The sequence below is a fragment of the Betta splendens genome, chromosome 3 (genome assembly GCF_900634795.4).
Source record: "Betta splendens chromosome 3, fBetSpl5.4, whole genome shotgun sequence".
In the NCBI taxonomy this organism is placed as follows: Eukaryota; Metazoa; Chordata; class Actinopteri; order Anabantiformes; family Osphronemidae; genus Betta; species Betta splendens.
The window spans coordinates 6,661,112-6,683,650 of NC_040883.2; the positions used below are offsets into that span (position 1 = coordinate 6,661,112).

A 22,539-nucleotide genomic window follows, 5' to 3' on the forward strand; every position below is an offset into this window, starting at 1 on the left:
AATTTTTTCAGCATCAAAACACTGTAGACTCATTTTACTTGGACTTTCTTCCTTCGTCAGCTGATGAACGGCCAACTTACCTACTGTTCCACACAGAGCGAGCTGAGGAGAGCGGAGAGAGGGGGGGGGGGGGGGGGGGGGGGGACACGGGGACGGCCAGGGGCGGCAGCAGCAGCAGCGTTTCGTGCCGTTCCCGGTTCTCACAGCTGAGGTGTGAAGCGACACCTCCGGGCTCATCAGTTCTCATAAGTGTGAAAGCATCACTCCTCCGCTTCAACCGGATAATGTAAGTGATTATCCTTCATTAGAGCCGCGATGGGTTTCACATTTACACAGGACACAGGAGCCGCAGAGAACAGGAGCTCCGCTCGCTCCGTGGGGAAAAGCCAGAGTGACGGGTCAGCGACCGGCGCTCACGCCTGCGTCGCTGTCACTGTGAAATGATGGCGACGGGGGACGTGAAGCGAAGGGCTGCTGTCACGTTCAAGGTTGGAGTGAGGTCGGAACGGAATAGGAGCTCAGGTCCCCTGATGACGGGATCATCACTTTCCTACTGTATCACACTGTTAAATATAAATAAATCACACATCCTCTAACAAAGTCTTGATCATTTTAGTCACACTCCCTTTTAATAAATATCATAGCAGACGGTGATGGTGTGATACTCACACACTGAACAAAAATGGTTTTCAGGACAATGGGTCATAGATGCATCTGCATCATCTGCAACAACTCAGACTTGCTGATTTATGGAAGTCAGTGGTGAGATAAAGAACTACTCGGCGTAGGTTACTTTGTTCTCCTTGTGGGAAAAACACAGTGGCTTCATAGGCTTGACCTTTACTTTTAAATGTCCAAAATCCACCTGTGTTGCTTCAGGGACAAAAAGCCCAACAAGCAAAAAACTGTTTATTGTTTTGAGAAGGAGTCAAAATTCACACTTCCACTCATGTAGCTGGACTTTCCCAGACTTTGCAGGAGAGGCAGAGACAGGAGCAGTGGGATGGTCCAGAGGCAGGGTCCCAGTGTGTGTGTGTGTGTGTGTGTGTGTGTTCAGGGGCACTGTGAGAAGCTGCAGAGGTGTCACTTCACACCTCTGTGGCTTGGCCTCGACTTATAAACCGGTGCAACAGAGCTGAGCAGCACTCACAACCTTCCAGTCTCTTCGGTCACAGCGCAGAGTCTGCCCTCACAGCATGGATACCTCCTCGGTCGCTCTCCTCGACTACGGGCTTCAGTACCAGTGGTGCTCCGACTCGGACCTCTCCAGCATCTCCTCTCCGGAAACCCTCTCCCCCGTTCACTCCATGGACTCCAGCCTGTCTCCTTCTGACCAGCGGCCTCCACAGTCCGCCGCTAAGGCTCCCAAGGCCGGATATTCCCAGAACCTCAAAGCCTCCCCCTATTCCCTCTCCAGACGTGGCCGGAGGTCGGGTCAGGCGACCCGGATCCGCAGCAAGCAGAGGGAGAGTGCCAGTGAGAAGGAGAAACTGAGGATGAGGGACTTGACCAAGGCTCTGCATCACCTCAGGTCCTACCTCCCACCGTCCGTGGCTCCCGCTGGGCAGACTCTGACCAAGATCGAGACGCTCCGCCTCACCATCCGCTACATCTCCTACCTGTCGGCCCAGCTGGGGCTCAGCGAGGAGGCGCTGTTTCACCGGAAGGAGCGGGGGGACACGTCGGCCAGCGACGCCTCCTCGCCCGACATCCTCGGCTACTTCCAGCACGGCCCCCTGGGAGGCCGGGAGGCGGCGCTGCAGGCCCCGAGCCCGTACGCGGCCCCGCGCCACGGCCAGAGTGCCCCGGTGCATCCTGGGAGCTGCAATTTTGGGGCGGAGCAGTACGGCAGACAGCGCGGCGGAGCTCCGCAGGGCGACGTCAGCGTGGACGTCATCCTGCAGTCGCCAGCGTCGTCGGCGCCCTCCTGTCAGGTACCGATCATCTCCATGTACTGTATTTGCACACGCACAGGTTTCACAATGAGGAACAAAACAACAAAACGCTAATAAATGTGTCTTTCCTTTCAATGCAGATGTGTGGCAGCGACTTCTGCATCCCGCTGGTTCCAACAGAGTACTGGGGTTAAACGCTCCACCGCCGCGTGATCATCATCCAACAACAGACACAAGCTTCACTGTCTTTACTGCCTCACTGTGAATCTACTAATTTATTTGAAATCTATATGCTATCCCACTTCCTATTTATTTTATACATGTAAATATTCATATGTCTAACGATTATTTTTATATTTCTTTATACCACTATTTATAATAAAATATAAAACTGCCATCATGAGGTGTGATCGTTTGTGATTCAGACAGACTGATTTGTATTTAATGTGTATTTAAACACAGTTGTACAAGGACTTGGTGAACGTGGTTCTTGCTCTACAGCGCCCTCTCCTGGTTAAACAGACACAATGTCGCCACACAAACTAAACAAACGGCGTCAAACCCTGTTTTCATTAGCTTGTTAAATTTCCATGCAGCCAGTAGTCATGAGTAATTATTAATATATTATTTTATCATATAAATTATAGAATCTGATTACTCACAGATGTGTAGTCCTGGACTCATAACTCTTATATGTGCGTAACCGTTTTCAGTCTTTTTTTTCTCCACTTACCTGTAATAACTTTTACTGTCCAGAGAAACGAAAATAAGAAATCTGATCCTGAAAGACTGTGAATATTAAATATTGAATGGTGATACAGTTATCAAACACAAAAAACATTGCCCTATAAAAACAACTAAAGCCAAAACAAAGTGCAGGATTAAACAAAACACATTCCTACACCCTAAGAAATTTCACTTAGTTTATAATAGTAATATATGATGCACACAATTCTACTCTATTATCTTATATAATATATTAAGTATGCTTTTATAAACACCTCAACATGGAATCAAGAAACAAGTGATTACCTCTCAAGTCTGAAGTAAGTGACATATTAGTGTTTCCAGCTGAGCAGACCACAGATCAGCTGCTCACACTCTCTATCTAGTTTCTTTAGTGTACCTTTGTTAATGAGGCTCAGCAAACACGGAGATCTCCTTGGTGCCGCCAAGTCTAGACTCACGCAGAAGATCCTTCCTTCTCCTTTCCCCTTTCTCTCACTCCCAGCTCTAATTGCTTGCTAAAGCCGACGCGCGGGGCCTTTAATATTCATAGGGAAGCGTGGATCTGCAAATCAGGCTGGAGAATTAGGCCCGCGTGTTTAGCTTGCCACATACGCGCTGTTTATTTGATGTGCAAAGAGCGCACCTCACACAAAGTCTAATACACTCGCTTGAGTTTTCATGGCGGTGAGGCTAATACGCTGTCGGGGCTGGAGGGGCTCAGGATGAAAGGGTTCGTGCCGCCGTGCCGATTATTCCCTCATTACATGTGAGTAAACACCGTCAGAGCTAATGTGGATTAGGGGAAGGAAGATCCTGTCTATCATCAGCCTGAGGGGGAAGGAAGTTGACAGCGGGGTCAATTCATTAGTTCTTAAAATCCTTAAGTTAATACACCAGTGGGGTTAAGGGTCAACTGAAGGCAAATCACTGTAACCAGATGTAGTATTAGTGGAAATGACAGATTAACATAGCAGATGATGGAGCGAGGTCACTGTGGGGACCAGTCCGTGGGTCAGCTGTCAGCTCTGGTGTGACCTCACACGCTTTACAGTGCGAGTAATGGAATAATCACTGCTCTGATGAAATTAGCTTCACTCGTGTTCTTTTGCTGTTTCTCCTCTTGTTCTAATTACTTTAAAATATCTCTGGCACCGTTCATTTTCTCCTCCAGGTATTGTTGTTTTTATTAATGAGACTTCACACTTCCAGCTCATGGGCTCGGGCTTCGCTGCAGAGCAGGGGTCAAATGCGACGCGGTGGTTTGTGGGAACGCTGCCCGGGGCTCAGATCCACAGTCACAGACCCCAAACACCTGACATTCAATCCACGGACCCAATGTGTATGCAGTAATCTGATTTATTCTGTTCTAATTATGGAACTGAATCCAAATAATACCTTAAGGTTATCTGTAATATAGAGATGAAGTTCAGTTTGAAGTTTGCAGTGTTACAGAAAGAAAGGTCTTCTTTATGAGACAAAATGGAGAAATTATATTTCACAAAAGATGCTGAACATTAACAAGTTGTTAGGACATGAACTCAGGAGAATAGTTGTTGACACCACGCATTCTTCTGCATAAAGATCCCGGTTCCCAGGCCAGTGAGGTGTGCTGCTGTCCAAACAGGACGAGGTGTAAAGTCCTCGCGCCTCACAGCTGCCCGGCACACTTCTGCAGCAGCACAGCAGGGGATCAGACCCGACATCAGGAAGGAAGAGTAGCAGGAGCTAAACAACTGCAACATCAGCTGCAGCGTCTCATGACGCGACGCATGGATGACGAACCTGTGCTGGGCTCATCAGCGCCGTAGCAACAGCAGCTAGAGATGATGTCGTGAGGATGTGCAGTGTGTGTTTCCCAGTGTTTGAGGGGCCGGAGCGTGTTGGATGTCATGGCTGCGTCCCAGCACAGCCAATGACTGGCAGAGACCCGTTCCCGGGCAGCAGGAGCGCGTCGTGTGAATTGTCTGCTTTCTGACGCCAAGTCGCACCTTTCCCCGCAGCTGCGCCGTTTCCCACGAGACCCCCTGCTCTAGGTGTCGGGCCCGGTCCCAGAGCTCCTCAGGACCCGAGGGGGCTGCTGGAGGTGCAACCTCACACCTCCCACCGCATATATGGAGCAGCCTCCCAGGTCCTCCTCACTCCCCTTGGACTGCCCAGCCAGCAGCGCCGCTCACGGACCAGCCCTCCAGCAGCAGCTATGGAAGCCACCTACAGCCGTCCCCTCCAGCTCCAGGACGACGCCTTCCTCCTCCACTCCCTCCTGGAGAAGGCCCGCGACCCGGCCTCGGACCCCGGCTACTTCAGCGCCGCCAGCAGCCTGTCTCCCACCTCCTCCGTGGACTCCTTCTGCTTCTCCCCCGTCTCCCTCCACTCTGCTGGAGGCGAACAGGACGCCTTGGAGAGTTTCATTTTCGACGGCGCCGCCGCGTCTCTCCCCGGCGCCGACACGCAGGTCCAGAGCGGTTCCTGCTCCAGATCCTCCGCTCCAAAGAAGTCCCGCTCCAGGTATCCGGGGAAGAAGCGCCAGACGGCCAGTGAGAGGGAAAAGCTGAGGATGAGGGATCTGACCAAGGCGCTGCATCACCTGAGGACCTACCTGCCGCCATCTGTGGCGCCCGCGGGACAGACTCTGACCAAGATCGACACGCTGCGCCTCGCCATCCGCTACATCTCCTGCCTGTCGGAGCAGCTGGGCCTCAGCGAGGAGGCGCTGGAGCAGAGGAGGTCCTCGGGCCTCGCTCGGCCGCCTCAGACGCTCAACCAGTTCCTGGGTCAGCCGACCGTGGGCTACAGCCTCCAGGAGTCAAGCTGTAGCACCCAGCTTCCCCCTCAGCAGCATTTATACCAGGTAGGTTCCAACCAGCCAACAGTAGTTGGCACTGAAATGAATAGAGGTTGCGCTGAATACATTTCTAATCAATATCTGTCCTGTGTCATCAGGTGTCAAGCGACGTTTGCTTCGGCAGCGAGCAGCATTGGTTGCCGCAGCAACCGGCCCTCGGCGCCATCTTTCGCGGACAGTGCTGAGCGACACGGCAGCCACTCACATGAACTATATTCATTGCAGCAATGACCTCTAACAAGATTCACGGAATCACATTTTTGTTATTTTGAACAAGAACGTCCTGTCCCTTCATGTTGTTTTTGTACATAGAACTGTTTATTTATTGTGTGGAATAAACTTTATTTATCACTAATCGAGTCCGCGAGCCTGTTTTGTGGTTCGACTTCAGCGCGTCTGCACTTCCCTACACAAACACTGCAGCTGTCAGCATGACAGCGAGGCGCTAAACAGGGGGCACATCCACTCTAAAGTCTTTAAGGAAGGACCCCTGCTGGGGAGGTGACAGCTGAACCAAGCCCGCCTAATTGGCACCTTCTCTGTGTTGTGTTGAAGTGACAGGTGGTTGGTGGGAAAGAAAACAAGCAACCATTAAATAATCCACAACTGGATCATAGAGCTTTGACCTAAAGTGCTGGTTAAAAGAGTTTAGTTCACTCCTGGAGACTATGTGAATATTAATTTGCAGTCAGTCATTTCAAAGTCAAAAGAAATTTACTTTATATTTCTTAAAACTTACAAAATGTAGACATTAAAAATGATTCATTCATAAAAACGTCTGTCTGCAGGTTTAAATATAAGGCGTCTACAGGGAGGAGGCTTCGCCGGTGAACCACTCCAGCACTGGTTCCCTGTTCATATTGACCCAGTGCATGTTGGTCCGAGCTCTCTCCAGCGCCTGCTCCAGAGCCGCGGTGGCAGAACCCAGCTGGGCCGCGTGGTCCTCCTTAAACTGCAGCAGCTAAAGGGAAACGGGTGAAGCTCAGACTCGAGGCACAGGGCAACTGTTTCACTCATTCACACTGTTCATTTCGCTTAATTAAGACAATATGCTGCATATTCAGGGGCTGCGGCGTCGTGGTTGGTTCTCGTACCTGCTTGTACTCGAACTCTGTAGAGAAGCGTCTGGTCACTCCATCGATGAGTCTTCCAAAGGACAGACCTTCACCGCCGTAGCTGAGGAGTAGGAACGCTTTAATCACTACACTTTGTAATTAGTGACGCATACAATAAAATGACAACACGCACTCATTGAATATGAAGTCCCACTTGGCCCTGATGAAGTCCCAGGCCAGAGGCTGGCCGACGGGGTTACTGGCTATGGCGGTAATGGTGAAGCTGGCGTCCTGCTTACGGATCTTCGTGGGATCCAGCGAGTACTCCAGGTACCTGAACCACACTCACAGTGAGGGCGACGCTACACATCCCAGTCGGCCCCCATTTAAGCGCCACCGACCTGTTGAGCAGCCACGGCTCCCTGGTGCAGGACAGGGCCCCCATCAGCTTCTCGGCCTCCGAAGCGATGGTGGCGTTTTGGTACGTGGACCAGGCGAAATCCCACTGCTCCTCTCCTCCTGCTGCGATAGCGCTGCAGTAGACGGTGGACCGCAGGTTGGGGCTGATGCTGGGAGGACGGGGAGCGATGGGGAGGAGGTGAGTGAAGGTGCCGACAGCAGCAGGGGATACGAGGAAGCACAGAACGCTGGGCGTGGGGGCCGTGAACATACGTGTTGGTTTCTGGGTTTTCCATCCACTCCTTGAACCAAGCAGAGGTCAGATTGGTGCACTCCTCAACTCCAGCACCGCACGCCAGAGAGATCGCATTCACCTGATTGAACCTGCACAACAGGAGTCAGGAGATGATCGTCAGCATCAGCACCAGTCCTGCAGCCTCTAAGGGCTTCTAAGTCGGGCCTTAATTAAAAAGGCTGTCATGTTTCATCAATCAATGAAATGTAGAGCAAATTGCAGTAAACACATTAGAGAGATACTCGAAACAGGGACACAGTGTGGACTGAAGGTTTGGAGAGATTTACAGTTCACAGACTATTTGAATGGATCGATTTTCCCGTGCAGATGGTGTCAGCTGGTCAATATTGTTTCACTCAGCTCAGAGGAATGTGTGTCCACAATCACAACAGGCCTGTTGTGGAGTTTTTGTGAATCGTCTCCTCACAAATCAACCTGGTGCCGTTACAGTGACGGCTCCAAAGGGACAAACTGGTCGTTCTTACTGGTCGGTGTGGTTCTCAGGGGTCTTGGTCCAGTTGAGCGTGAGATCTTTGTAGTAGTTAAACAGAGGTGTGACTTGTTTCTTGATATAAGCCTGGGGAAGGAAGTTTCATTTTTACTTTTGTTTGAACAAGAAAAATGCCCGTCCACGTTTGAGAACCAGCTGTGGAATTCTTTCACGAACACACCTGCATGGGTCCATACACTTCGCTGCGGTCGAACATGAGGAAGAAGTAGTGGAGGTTTGACGAGGCCGCCTGCCACGGCAGGTATTCCACTTCTCTGTCAAGGAACCTGGTCGTCCTCAGAGCCAGAGTCGTGTCCACCACCTCCGCCCTGAAAACAGAAAGCGTCTGAATCGCACCGAAGCGCCCCGCGCTCACCCGCCGTCTGTGAGAGCGCGACCGCACCTCGCCAGGTTGAACGCATCGTCGATGATTTGAGCCCGGTTGATCACCGGAATGTCCTGAAAGTGGAAACAGCGAGCGAGCGTTAGCGGGTTCCGTAGAAACGCCGCACACGTTGGACGGCAGCGTTTTCCCGACGCGGCACCTCGTGCTGGGAGCCCAGTTTGGCCAGTAGACGCTCCCAGTTGCCTACGTCGTAGTTGACTCTGTAGAAGCCCTTCATGTCGATGTTTGCCAACAACCAGTCGCTGGCACCAAGCGCCATGTCCTTGTTTACAGCTGTTTAAAAAGACAAGGGTTTTATAAGTGTCTTCATCCTTTACACTGTACTAAAAGTCCAACTCAAAGTAGGTCCGTACCCTCTTTTTCAAGAAGCCAGTGCTGCTGCTTAGCTCCACCGTTCTTAATCCAGGTTATGGGCACAAACCATTCATAACTGGAGCCACGTGTGCATAAACACAGACCAGGGAGCAGAGTAATGTTAGCGCTTCCTTCTCACAGGTGGAATACGGACAGAACTCATCAAACGGCGGCTCCTACTTGAACTCGGAAGATGTGCTCACTACGGAGTCTGGGTTTAACAGGAAGTGTCGCTGGGTGACGCTTCCAGTCTGGGTGTCGATGGTGACCAGTGGGAACCCCATCTGCAGGATCCACCTGTTCATGATGTCCTCCACCGACTGGGGAAGCTCTATTCCAGCGCCGTCCACCGCCTGTGGAGAGGAACATTTACATTTAGACTCTGTGTCTGTGTCTATTTTAACACTAATTGAGTGCACTCCGTCTTCTCGTACCATTTGCAGGTGCTTCCAGAGGTCTGTGTAGACCGTGTTCTTGTACTTAAACTCCTCTAAGTAAGTCTGAAAGAAACAGTACAATGCTCATCTTTCCGTTTTATACTAGTGGGATAAACAACGGTGGAAAACAATGGACGTCTTACATGAAGTCCTTGGGAAAAGACGGCCTCAGTAATAAACTCTGAAAGCATCCTGAGGACGGCTGCTCCCTGTGGTAGAAATCAGACACATCACTTATAATGGAATTATCATATCCTGTAATTAATTCACTCTGTTCTCCTGATAAAGGTCACCAAAGGTCAACAGTCGACCGGAGCTGACCTTGCTGTAAGTGATGGAGTCAAAGAGCTCGTTGATCTGCTCCGGCGTCAGGACGTCCTCCTCTTTGGACGAGAGCGGGTGGGAGGAGGCCAAGGCGTCCACGGCCATCACGTCCATGATCTCGCGTAAAACTATCAAATCTTTCTGAGAGATAAGAAACAACGGGTCACGCCTCAGGGCGACGAAGGCTCCGATAACCTTTCGAGTGACGTCCTCACCATGTTCCACGCCGGCTCGGCATAATTGGCCCCGAGGTAGGAGACGTAGGTGGCGAAGCCTTCATTGAGCCACAGGTCGTTCCACCATCTCGTGGTCACCAGGTTCCCAAACCACTGACGGGACAGCTTCATGTTACCGTTAGGCTTCAACAATGACTACCTAACCTTTGATTTACAGTCGTTACACTTGGTACCATGTGGGCGAGTTCATGGGAGATCACTGTCATCACCCACTCCTTGTCCTTATTGGACGACATGGCTGGGTTGTACAAGAGTGAGGTCTCTCTGTAAGTGATCAAGCCCCAGTTCTCCATGGCTCCAGCGCTGAAGTCAGGCAGAGCGATCTGGTCTGAAAGCAGTCACACGGTACAGGTTGTTTTTAAGCCGTATCAAACGTTACCGTTTCCTGTGCTGGTCAGTGAGGATGTGCTTCGTACCTGATTTGGTCAGGGGGTAGGGAGATTTGTAGTAGGCCTCAAAGAACGCCAGGACCGGTCCAGTCTTCTCCAGGGCATACGCTCCCTGGCCCTCGTCTATGGCCTTCTTACGGGCCCAGATCCTGATCTGAGCAAAGTTCATTATTCACGGGTTATTAGTATGAAACCGGGAGCTTGAGCTGGTGGCCAGCAGGGGGCAGCACTGAGAACGGGTCAGAGCAGCAAACTGAAGCTGCGCTGGATTATTAGTTAACCATTTGTCTGACACAAGATTGTATGACTAAACTAAAAATAATGATTAAACTTTAAATTATTATTAACTAAACATTAACTGGACAGTGTTGAACAATATTAAACTTCTGGGTGTCATAGATATACTTTAAATAAAGTCCTGCATTGTGTTTACTGTAAATACAAATAATAATGATAGTTACCAAAACTTTATCACCAGGTTCTGATCCAATGTATGCAAAATCACATACAATGAAAGCCAGCAAGTAGGTGGACATGAGCTCTGTGGGCTCAAAGCTGGTCTGGATCAGACTGTGGCCGTCCACAGTGACCTTCACCGGGTCTGGTGGAGACCAAGGTGCAGCAAGTTAAATAAAACAGAGGACCTGAGTTGAGTGTACAGCTGTTACACATGCACTTGACTGAAACATACCGTAGTTCATGGAATTGGACAGAGCCACTGTATCGGTGGGGTGTGTGAGAGTCATATGGAAAACAGCTTTCATGGCCGGCTCATCGAAGCAGGGGAAGGCTTTTCTGGCGTCTGTCGGCTGCATCTGAGTCGTTGCCAGAACTCTGACAACAGCAGGCCCCATAATTCAGCAAGTGCAGCTCGTGCCAAGACGAGAAATGCAATTAAATAAATACAAAGCATTTAAACTGGCGTTGGAAGCCGCAGCGTACCTCTTCACCCCATCCTCCCAGTATTCGCTCCTGTAGAATCCTCCCAGATCGTCGGACAGCTCTCCAGTGAACTCGGTGGAGAGCTGGTAGGAGCTGCCGGGCCGCAGCGGGCCGCTGAGCTGGATCACCAGGTACTGGGTGGGAGCCTCCAGCCAGGTCTTCTCCAGCGCCGGCGCGGTGGCTCCGGCCACGCCGCTCAGCCTGGCGTGTTTTCCGTCATAGGCGGTGAGGTTCAGCTCGCTGGCGTGGATGAGGATGAGGTCCGTCGCCTTCACGCACCTGAACGTCACCGTGGAGCTGCCGCTGAAGACGTACAGGCCGCGCGCGTCCGGCTCCAGCCGGGGCCACAGGCTCACGTTGTAGGAGACGGGAGCCAGGGAGTCTGGGAGCCTGTGGCGCTGCCAGGGCCGCTGGGGGGCGGGGGGCGAGGTGGAGGAGGGGGTGGAGGGGGAGGGGGCGGCCGTGGGCGCGGAGCCGTTCCTCCACTTCTCCTGAGAGTAAAGCACAGACAGGGCCACGATGGCAGCGACCGCCCCGGCCGCTACGACCCCACAGGTCAGAGCCACCGCTCTGCTGATGTAGACGCCTCTCCCCATGGTGCCACCAGAGAAGAAGAAGAAGAGAGGACGGGGAAGCGACTGCTATTTATGTGCTGCCTGGAGTTAATGGTTGATCTCCGAGGCCGGAACAGAAGCTGCGAGCACAAAACATTCAGTTGTAAAACGTCCTTGAGATAAGAGTGTCATGTTTGGACTTCATACTCACATAATGACCTTTGGTGGAAGATGACATGTTGTCTCTGATTAGTCAGTGCTGCACGTGGAGTGGAAGTGGAGATAATGTCAAGCATCGTTAGGAAAGACGCCAGCGCCAACTTTTTATGCTGCCGTTTGGAAGCAGCCTTTGTGTGTGATGTTGGTTCTTCTTCTGCAGAAAAGCCTCACTTATGTCACGTATGTGTAGAGAAGCTGCTGTACCTCTACCCTCAGAAATGGGCCCACACACACACACACACACACGCGCACACACACACACACGCACACACACACACACACACGCGCACGCACGCATGCACGCACGCACGCACGCACACACACACACACACACACACACACACACAGCTTTTATCATCCTCTCCACCGCCTTTAAACCCCAGGCACCATAGCCCATAATGATGATAATAATAATATAATAATAATAATTTATAGTTCCTTTTCCCACTTCTGCCCCAGACTTCCCTCCTCGGTTAAACATGTTAGTCATTCCAACACTTTTGGATTTTCTTCTCCTTTCATTTCTATGCTGTTTACTTTATAGCTCCTCCATTATCCTACTTTTTTTCACAAGTTGCTAAAGGTTATAGAACAGAATATTTTCCCCATGGAGAAACGTCCACATGCTGCATTAGTCTGGCTCCTATTTTAGGCTTGTCCCCAGTTTAATTTTAAGTCTCACCCAGGTGTTGGCCATCTACAGTGTGTTTTAAACACATTCTGTGTGCTGCTGAGTGATCAGACTCTTAACCTGTTGGTTTTATTAAAGCAACTTTGTAGCAGGTTTTCAGTTCACGTGACAGATCTGTCACCTTTGTTTATGGAAGTGGACGATGTCAAGACAAGTCTCTACTGATACAAATGTAGCTATGAGACAAAACTCACTCAGTTCAAGGTGGATAAGTAAAATAGCTGTTAAAAAAGCAAGTAACGGTGAGTTGAGGGGCTAATGAGTGATCATGAGTCCTGGGAGTCATGAGTTTGGGTTCAGATGCAGGTTTATTCCTGGTTCATTTACACACATATGCATTAGATTCATACAGGAACGCTAAAGGCCCTTCATTCTGAATGACAGTGCAACATAAAACAATAAATTATATAAAAAAGAAAACTTCAAATTAAAACACAAACATCTAAAATAACTGTCAAATATTATAATTTAGAAAATGTCTAACTATTGTGTATTTTAAAACTAATATTTATTGTTATGTTTCAAACCTGTTTACTAAATCATACAGTGTCTACGTACAGTATGACGGTAGATCCAGTCAGTTGAAATACGAAAGGCAATTTTTATTGCATAACTGTTCTGAGCTCAGACTATTACACGTGAAGAGCGGTGCCTCTAAACTTTGATTTGATGCGAGTGGCACCACTGCACGTTAACGTGTAGAAGAGATTCATTTTGACATAAAAGATGAAAGTGAAGTGGAAAAGTCATTTGTTAGAAAAAAACATATTTAGAAGATCGATTCAGGTTGAGGATAAAGCTGCATATGTTTATAGGCCTGAACTATAAAATCATATTCTGTGGGAAGCACAGCATAGAATCAGCATCGCTGCTGCTTGAACTGCACTGTCAGGGTGGAGGCGCAAAAGGCGTGAGCGCATGTTCAAACCAAAAGAAGCCTTATGGAAGTCACATTGTTTTTATTGCAATCAGTCACAATCCTCAAACAATCACATCAATCTCCGCTCAACTGATGCAATGCACAAGCGCTTGTTATGATTGTGGTGATTGTAACCGATCGGTCATCGCTGACTGCAGACTGGAAGAAGCCCAGATGTCGTGGGCTTCCTCCGCGCTCTCACGTGGACTCGTCGGTCAACCACTGCAGCACCAGGGCCTTGTTCTCCGCCACCCATTTGATGTTGGCTCTGGTCTTCTCGATGGCCTGCTCCAGCGCTAACGTGGCGGAGCCAAAGCCAACGTGCACATTGTCTTCCTTGAATTTCTTCAACTGGAACGAAAGAAAGACAAATAAAAACAGCGCAAAGAAATAAAATACATTTCTACATTTGTTGTGTTTCATTTTTTCCTCGGAGCGCCTTCAGGGAAATGAAGCATGTGTTTCAGTGTGGTTGTGTTTTTTTTGCGAACCTCCTGCAACTCGAACTCTGTGGACAGTCGCTTCGCGACCCCGGTGACTAGACTAGAAATGGAGAATGAGCCCGTTCCATACCTGGAACACAAAGAAGGTCACTGTAGAGCAGAAGAGTAATGAGCATAGTGTGAATAAAATGCTTATTTGACAATTTCCTAAACATCACTTCCTGCGGGAAGCGAGGCTCTTACTGCTGGAAAATGTAACTCCATCTCGCCCTGACGAAGTTCCACGCCAGCGGCATCCCCACCACGTTCAGCGCCACACTCTGGATGGTGGAGGTCGCGTCCTGCTTGCGGATCTTGGTCGGGTCCAGGGTGTACTCCAGATACCTGCGTCCGTGACAGGGACAGACGAAACGCTAGGGCATCAGCTGTATAGAGGTAAAAACATGAAGGATCGGTGGGAAGCAAGGCTCACAGTATCCACTGCTGACCCACAGCCGCATCCGCCTTAGTCACTTCAACCAAAAATGAATAAACACAGGCTTTACTTGGCACTATTAGTGTGTTGTTGAATGTTGGACAGATCTTGCTGTGGAACTGACATTGTTGAGTAACTTGGTTGTTATTCTGTACTTGGTATTTGCCCTGTTAAAATGTAGCCAAGTTGCGATCACATGAGTGCGTGTTGTGCTCGTGAGAACAGAGTGCAGCTCCTGTCCTGCACGCGGAGCCCTGAGAGCCGCCTCATGCAGACCGCAGACCCCAGGACCCTCTGTACGCACCTGTTCAGGAGCCAGGGTATTTTGGTGCAGGCCATGGCCTCCCTGAGCCGGGAGGCCTCCGAAGCCAGAGTGGAGTATTTAAACATCCTCCAGGCGAACTCCCACTCCTCCACGCCACCAAACGCTATGGCCCTGCAGTAAACGGTGCTCTTTAAGTTGGGTGCGATCCTGGTTTAAACACAAAGAACAATGAAGCGGGTTAGAGAATACAGAACATCAAACCCACGTAAAATGTAAAGCGCTCCGTACTCACGGGTTATGGGCTGGATTTTCCATCCACTGCCGGTACCAGCGTTTGATCAGATCCATGCAGCCCTCCACACCCACGTTGCAGGCCAACCCGATAGCATTTATCTGATTATACCTGAAGGCGAAGACGGTTGGGAGACGTGGATAAAGACACCGCGTTGTGTCGTCTGGATGCTCTGAAATGCGTCGGCTGTTTTGGGAACTCTTACTGATCAGTGTGTCCCGGAGGTATTTTTGACCAGTTGTCTGTAATATTCTTGAAGTGCTCAAAAAGGGGCTGTATTTGCTTTTTGAGGTAAGCCTAGAATAAAAATACAGCATCCTGTTTATGCGAGTGCCACTGGCGTGTCGGTATTCATGGTGAACACCAACCTGTAAAGCTCCGTAGACCTCAGTGCGGTCGAACATGAGGATGTAGTAGTCGAGGTTCCTGATCGCGGCCTCCCACGGAGTGTATTCTCTCTCATTGGACAGATATTTAGTGGTTCTCAGCGCCAGTGTTGATGACCTTATGATCTTAGCTCTGCACGAGAGGAACAAATGCTTTACATGCATTTCCCAAAGCGTTCAGTTCATTCGGACACTTTTTGTACCTGGCTAAGTTGAATGCGTCGTCTATGATCTGTGCCCTGTTGATCACTGATATAGCCTGGAAGGGAAAGTCAGAACAGCTGCAGTTTATGTGAAAAGCAAAAAAAATTAATAAATAAAAAAGCGGTGGTGCCTGAAGGTCAAAAATGAAAAGTCCAAGTATCGGCATGTTTCTGATGAGTCAGTAACTGTGCACAAACGTAAATGAGGTGATAAATAATTGTAAGAGAGTGAAACTTAAACAAGTTAACAAGGAGAACTAGTTCCTTTTCTCCAGACTTTCCCCTTATGACAAACGGAGGGTAGAATATGCAATAAGTCTCAACTTGAAGGATGTGTGACACCTAAACCAGCACGCCACTCGCCTTATGGTTGGTGCTTAGCACCCTAAGGAGTCGATTCCAGTTGCTGGGGTCGTAGTTCACCCTGAAGTATCCAGACATGTTTGTGTTGAGCACCACCCACTCAGCTGCTGTGGCTTTCATCAGAACGTTGGTGTCTGCTCAAGCAAGAATATGAAGAGAAGTCAAGGCTGCAAATCATCCAGGAAAAGCAGCGTGTGTGTGTGTGTGTGTGTGTGTGTGTGTGTGTTTGTGTGTGTGTGTGTGTGTGTGTGTGTGTGTGTGTGTGTGTGTGTGTGTGTGTGTGTGTGTGTGTGTGTGTGTGTGTCGCTGTGACTGTACCTGACTTGTGAAGGAGCCAGTGCTGCTGCTGCTCCACGCCTGTCTTTACCCATTTGATGGGCACAAACCACGTGTAGCTGGACAGAAACGTGGAGGAAGTGAGGCCTTGGTAACAGAACACCTGCCTAACATGAACCCAGTTTAAGGCAAAACGGATTCATACTGTACTTGAACTGAGATGCTCGATCCACCACGGATTCTGGGTCCAACAGGAAGTGCTGTTGGGTGAGGGTTCCTGTTCTGGTGTCGAGGGTGACGACCGGGAAGCCCATCTGGAGAGTCCAGCGGTTCATGATGTTGTGGACGGTGTCTGGAATATTCATACCTGGTGTGTTTTCAACCGCCTGACAGGAAGCGGCAGGTAGAAGGAATCAAAAATGTGAAACCACATATGAGTGTGAAGCTTTGGGAGTGGACAGACCTGTTGGAGATGGTCCCACAGGTCCGTGTACACTGTGTTGTTAAAGGCGAAGGTGTTCAGGTACGACTGCAGAGACAGGAAAGGAAAACGACAACACAAAATGAGGAATAAAAAAAAATTGTATGTGGAGCAACTTGGTTGATTTACACCCCAGTCACAGGAACAGAAGCCAAAGTTGGCTTTATTCATCACACCCACCTCTGCTCCAACACAGTCACAGTGACTGACAGAGTGGATACTCACACTGAGTCCTCTGGCGAAAACAGGCTCGGTGAGGAATTCTGACAGCATCTTGATCACCGCCGCTCCCTGAAAACAACAAAGCACAGCAGCTTTGTGCTGGTGTTGCCCTGATCTTTAAAGAACCGAGAGAAGTAATGAATCCGGACATAATCTCCAGGTGATCTGGGAGGAGCAGACCTTGCTGTAGGAGATGGTGCTGAACATCTCGCTGATCTCGGCCGGCGTGTTGACCTCCTCCTCCCGGCAGCTCAGCGGGTGGGATGAGGCCAGGGCGTCCACGGCGAACACCTTCTGCACCTCGTACAGAATGAACCGGTCCCCCTGCGGCCGAGCAGAGAGCGGAGGGCGTCACTAGGGCGCTCAGAGCGAGCGAGCGAGCGGGCGAGCGAGAGAGAGAGAGAGAGAGAGAGAGAGAGAGAGAGAGAGAGAGTGTCACACATGCCATGTTCCAGCCGGGCTCCCCGTGGTCCACGCCGAGGTACTCCACGTACGACGCGAAGCCCTCGTTGAGCCACAGGTCGTTCCACCACCGCAGGGTCACCAGGTTGCCAAACCACTAAAAAGCACAGCGCACACATGGGAGAGAGATGAAGAGCGCTGCCGCGGTGACCGCAGTCGTTTCAGCACATTCCCAGGGAACTTTTCTTTGTGCGAAAACATGGTGTCTGACTCTGAGATCAACATGCACACACGCTGTAAAGGCAGATCCTATATATATATATATATATATATATATATATATATATATATATATATATATATATATATATATATTCAAACAGCAGAGAGGTTGACTTGTCCCTAATTGATGATCTGCCATCCCGTCCTGCAGAGAGAGGCGGAGGTTGTTTGGGGGGAAGACGTCACAGATGTCTGACTTCCAATTCTCCGTTACCCCAGCTTCTTCTCTTGGACTGAATGGACATATTAAAGGAAAACTTCGCCAATTTTCAATGGGGGTTGACCCAAACGATGGCAGGTAGTATTTAAGAAAGAAGGGACACTCTGATTCCTCCTTATTTTCTATGCAGACAAATAATAATTTATTCCTCTGAGACATCTCATGGGATTGTTTGCCATGTGCTCACAGACTATAACTCGGGCTTCCTGTTATTTTTCTGTATCTGTATGGTTGAGCTGAGAAGGGGCGGGGCTAAACGACAGGTAAGTCCAATCACTGCAGCTCAGCTGATTTGTCAGAGCGCAATGCATTCTGGGTCTTATGACCATTTTCAGCCACAACACACATTACTTCTGTTTTTCCTGTTAAATGTTGTTGCACTTTTTTGCTGATAAAATGTAAAATATTTATAACACAACTTGCTTTTCAGCAGTGAAGCATCGCTTTAAAGGCGGCCTACCATGTGTGCAAGTTCGTGGGAGATGACGGTTATAACCCTCTCTTTGTTTCCAGTGGAGGATAAGATGGGGTCGTAGAGCAGGGCCGTCTCCCTGTACGTGACCAGACCCCAGTTCTCCATGGCCCCGGCGTCGAAGTCGGGCAAAGCGACCTGATCTGCAGGAAGGAGGACAGCAGGACGTTGAACATCACCGTCATCAGACAGCCTGATCTCGATGGAGGGATGGATCCAACCTGACTTGGAGAGCGGGTACGCTGCGTTGTAGTAGCGCTCGAAGAACTGAAGGATGGGTCCTGTGACGTTGAGGGCGTAGTCTCCCTGTCTGTCGTCTATGGCCTTTTTCCTGGCCCAGATCCTGATCTGCCAAGAATTTTGCAAAGCTCCATGTGAACATCTGTCCTAAGGTTAGTTAGTGACCTCCGTGACCTCTGTCCTTTTGTGCACTCACCAACAGGTTGTTGTGGTTTGACTGAATGCTGACGAAGTAGCTGACTATAAATGCCAGCAGATACGTGGACATCCTCTTCGTGGGCTCAAACGTAGTTACTCTGACGAGGGCGCCTTCGATGACAGCGTCTGCAGAGTCTGTGCAGACGGAGACGGAGCTGAACCTTGGCACGGTTTTAGAATCAACATCTAGTTGCTGATTTTCTTTTTTCTTACCAAAACTATAAATAATTTACCATGAAACAGCATCACACATTAACACAGATGAGTACATAACAATAACATCCTCTGCCATTGTTAAACGAACCGATTTCCATCCCGTTGGACAAAGCCACCGTGTCTCGACTGTGGATGAGGATGACATTGAAGACAGCCTTCATGGCCGGCTCGTCAAAGCAGGGGAAGGTTTTCCTGGCGTACGTCGCTTGCATCTGTGAGGTAGCAACAACTCTGTAAAATGTTTCAATTGGACATTAGCACTTGATTAAAATCAGGCGAGCAAATGGTCATAACAGCAACACGACACGGGCCTTGGAGCAGCAGGACACTGAGCTGAATGTCAGGACTTACTTCGTCACACCATCCTCACTGTATTCACTCCGGTAGAAGCCTTCCAGGTCGTCTGCCAGCTCGCCCCGGAATTCCGTGTAGAGCTCATACGTGGCTCCTCCAGCGAGGCTGCTGCTCAGCTGAAGAACCAGGTACTCGGTCTTTGCCACAAACCAGGACCTCTGTATAGAAGGAGCCGGGGCCCGGCCCCGGCCTCTCAGCCTAGCGTGGTGCCCGCCGAAGGTGGTGAGGTTCAGCTGCCTGGAGTGAATGATGATGAGGTCTGTCTCCTTCACACATCTGAAGACCACCGTCGAGTTCCCCGTGAAGACGTACAGGCCGTTTGCGTCGGGCGTCAGCCGGGGCCACAGGGTCACGTCGTAGAAGACGGGGGCGAGGGAGCCCGGGAGCCTGTAGCGGTCCCAAGGCTGCTCCGGGGTCAGCGGAGTGGTGGTGGGCGAGGGCGTGCCCGTGCCGTCCGCGCCCTCGTCTCCACCACTGCCCTGGTTCTTGGCCTTCTCCTTATCGTAGGCGATGGACAGCGCTATGATCGTAACCAGAGCGATGCCGGCCAGAACCAGCAGCCCGAAGCCGACGTTTTTGCTGATGTAGTAGACTTTCCCCATGCTTGATTCAGGAGCTCAGCGTGAGAGTGATCCCAGTCTGTGTCCACGACAGCAGGTGCCTCCCCCTCCTAATAGTTGAGCTATTAACATGGCAAAGGAGACATTTACATGAAACCTGACAGTAAGTGGAAATATGGAAAGCCTAAACAGCTGCAAAGTACATAAACATCAACAAACTGGACACTGTTCCAATATGAGGGTTATTACTGTGGTTTACTGATGTCTTGCGGTAGCAATATTTTATTTTTCATCTCTCCCTAAAACCTACTGTGTTTTACCCAGGTACTCGGCTGTTTGTGGGACTTCACAACTGCAACTGTGCAGGAGATCAGTTCATCACAATCAGAACTGTTTCATCAGAACAAAGATCAAGAGTTGCCACATAAACCAGGTAGCGGTGGACTGTTTCAATGATAAGGAATCGATAAGACGCCCTTGACGCTCCGGGTAGTCTGGCAGTAGTAGTACTACTGTACCTTATTTACTGTAGCCCTCAGACCATAAATGCTAATGAAGCTGTAGAGAAGCTGACAGTTGTAATAGAAAGTCAATGCAGCAGCTGAGGGATAACGTCAACGAAGATAACATTGGAAGATGATTTTTTATTAATCCTTCTTTTCCTTTCTATGACCTCATGGGCAGATGTTTCCTTTTCAGCTGTCACCATCTAGTCATTAACTACAGCAGTGTCAGCATATTCACTGATTTACCAACATATGTGGGCCTTATTTCTCTGTGTGAGTCATAACAAAACTTCAAATGATTTTAAAAAATTGTGTTGATTCCTCGATATCCCAGACAAGTCCCACCCCTGCACAGTGTGCTGGCTGGACAGAGGAGCACCTTCAACCAGAGGCTGATCAGTATTAAGTGCTCCACAGAAAGATTTTAGAATCTTCTGAATCTTGAATCTTGAATATTGACTGGACTTACAACAGATTTGCTTTGCATGAAGAGAACTAAACCATCTGAGCTGGTGGAGAGAGGGCTTCGAGTGCACAGCCCACACATGTTACAAATTACAAAGAAGGGCGGCTGTTAATGGCCGACAGACTGACTGGAATGCTTTACTAGGAATTAACAAGAAAGAGTACTGGGCCTGCTCAACTCTGAGCCAGTGGCCAACCTGACTGACAAAATGGAAAACCCAAACACAAATAAGTTATTAAATGAAATGAAAGGCAATGAGACACAAATAGGGAACCCAAACAGAGTAATGAAGATAACTAACAAAACTGAAGAGAAAAACCATTAACAGACATTCCTAATCACTAAAACAGAAATCTAAGTCCTTTGTACTGAAACAACCTGAGACCTAAACAAAACAATAAAAGACAGGAACAGCGGTGATGGAAACCAGAGGATCGTAAGTCTGAGTAACAAACACAGCAACAAGCACCAAGCAGACAACAACAGGCAGGAGACCTATATGTGTATAATATGTGTGTATAATATGTGCGTATGAATGTATAATATAGGTGTGTGTATAATATGCTTTAATGTACTGGGTACGTCTAGAATATTAGATCCTCATATTGTCTAAGGTGTTGGTGGTAAATCAAATGATTTCCTTTCAGAGCGACCCATAATCACTTTGTGTTAAGTATTAATTAACACAACAGTCTAACATCAAATCAGTCAATGTGACGTTAGATCAATGCACGCCAAGAAATAACATAATCCAAACAAATCCTTCGCACCGCCGCCACGCCAGCAGACAGCAGGACAGTCTTGTGTTCTTATGTAATGTTTGTCCTGCTTCGTACAGTAAGAACTGACAGCAAAGATGCGACCACCTGTTTCATGGTGTGATTCTCCCTCCTTCCCTCCCTGCAAGCAGTGTGAAACCGTGTCATGTTTTGTCCGCAGGACCGGAGACATCTGTGGAGGACTGGTCTTTCCTTATACTGATAATCTGAGCAGCATCATCATCATCACCAGCTGTGTTTGTGTTTTCGTCTCTCACGCTGGCTTTTCACCAATTTCTGTTTGAGATCAATAAATTATTCTTTATCTCTCTCTCACTCACACACACACATGCAGAACTTGTGACCTGAACTAATCAGCTGCTCTCAGCTCCACACCAGCTCCAGCTATAGGGGCCCCAGAGTTAAGGTCCACAGCCTACGCTGAGTGTTAACAGGCAGCCTGTAAATCCTGTAGAACTTCAGCAGCAGCAGATAAATCATTCCCCATTTAAAGCAATAAATATCTCCCAAATCTCACCCATCTACAGATTGCATAGCACTGAGACAGTCTTCCTACGGTTTAAATCAACTTACTGTAAGTCAACTTTTTGTTTTGAATAAAAACAGTGAACTTTAAGAGATGAGACTTAATGAATAGAGATGACTACAGCAGGAATGTGTGTGTGAGCGAGACAGACTTGTGGCTTAACGGCTTCACAAACTGGATTTCTCATTCTATATATCCAGTGTCTGTACATGCACCCCTTTCCTGTCACGGAGCAGTTCTGAGAAACACTTCTTCGCAGTACAGGAAGCAGCGTTGCAATGCACCAGATTCCCACAGCTGTACAGTATACACACAGAGAAACACACAAACAAAAAGCAGACGGAAGAAAACTGACTTGGCACGCAGCACGCGAGACAAATGAACAAGTCAAGGTTGGGAAAACAGCACCTACCAGAGCCTGTGTAGCTGGGTGTCCACTCACAGAAAGCCCTCACTCAGGTCTGACACAGAAGTTGAGCTGGAATGATCCTGGCTCGTAAAACACTCTGTCTGCATCTGTGAGGGTGGAGGAAGGAGGTGGTGAGAGCTACCAATTTTTCTTTTTTTTTTTGTTTTCTGGGGATGTAGGTGGGGAAGAACTCCTCTAGTTCCCCAACACAAAAAAAGAAACAAATGAATGGGATGGCAGGCTGAAAGAATGCAGCTCTATCAGCATGTCTGCAAATATTGTGGCTGAGCAGAAAAAAAAATGGTTTGACAGGAACGTCTGATGTGA

The 22,539-nt window shown here is 49.0% G+C and overlaps 3 protein-coding genes across 5 annotated transcripts; 1 reads left to right on the forward strand and 2 right to left on the reverse strand.

Annotated features, from left to right (window-relative positions):
• Window positions 1-4,136: 4,136 nt before the first annotated feature.
• On the forward strand, window positions 4,137-5,651 carry mespaa (mesoderm posterior aa). Its single transcript, XM_055507543.1, has 2 exons — window positions 4,137-5,493; window positions 5,565-5,651. Exons 1-2 carry the CDS (start codon window positions 4,822-4,824, stop codon window positions 5,649-5,651), a joined length of 759 nt encoding a protein of 252 aa, XP_055363518.1. The 5' UTR covers window positions 4,137-4,821.
• Window positions 5,652-6,161: 510 nt separating this feature from the next.
• Window positions 6,162-11,413, reverse strand: LOC114852738 (aminopeptidase Ey-like). The gene is made up of 20 exons (XM_029145357.3): window positions 10,794-11,413; window positions 10,543-10,685; window positions 10,313-10,452; window positions 9,879-10,005; window positions 9,636-9,790; window positions 9,442-9,555; window positions 9,224-9,367; window positions 9,046-9,111; window positions 8,900-8,965; window positions 8,646-8,818; window positions 8,465-8,541; window positions 8,251-8,384; window positions 8,109-8,164; window positions 7,887-8,034; window positions 7,701-7,792; window positions 7,194-7,304; window positions 6,923-7,090; window positions 6,715-6,855; window positions 6,561-6,642; window positions 6,162-6,427 (listed from the first exon to the last, which is right to left on the reverse strand). Exons 1-20 carry the CDS (start codon window positions 11,387-11,389, stop codon window positions 6,272-6,274), a joined length of 2,889 nt encoding a protein of 962 aa, XP_029001190.1. The 5' UTR covers window positions 11,390-11,413; the 3' UTR covers window positions 6,162-6,271.
• A 1,133-nt stretch (window positions 11,414-12,546) lies between these two features.
• On the reverse strand, window positions 12,547-22,522 carry anpepa (alanyl (membrane) aminopeptidase a). Of its 3 annotated transcripts, none has more exons than XM_029144604.3 (21): window positions 22,216-22,522; window positions 18,964-19,648; window positions 18,701-18,843; window positions 18,395-18,531; window positions 18,180-18,306; window positions 17,947-18,101; window positions 17,028-17,141; window positions 16,763-16,906; window positions 16,586-16,651; window positions 16,343-16,408; window positions 16,090-16,265; window positions 15,922-15,998; window positions 15,604-15,737; window positions 15,241-15,296; window positions 15,020-15,170; window positions 14,857-14,948; window positions 14,652-14,762; window positions 14,399-14,566; window positions 13,863-14,003; window positions 13,668-13,749; window positions 12,547-13,527 (listed from the first exon to the last, which is right to left on the reverse strand). In XM_029144604.3, exons 2-21 carry the CDS (start codon window positions 19,566-19,568, stop codon window positions 13,375-13,377), a joined length of 2,898 nt encoding a protein of 965 aa, XP_029000437.1. In that variant the 5' UTR covers window positions 19,569-19,648; window positions 22,216-22,522; the 3' UTR covers window positions 12,547-13,374. The 3 variants fall into 3 exon arrangements, with proteins under 3 accessions (XP_029000437.1, XP_055363412.1, XP_040925994.1); XM_055507437.1 differs by having other exon boundaries at window positions 18,964-22,100; XM_041070060.2 differs by lacking the exon at window positions 22,216-22,522 and having other exon boundaries at window positions 18,701-18,824; window positions 18,964-19,106.
• Window positions 22,523-22,539: the final 17 nt, after the last annotated feature.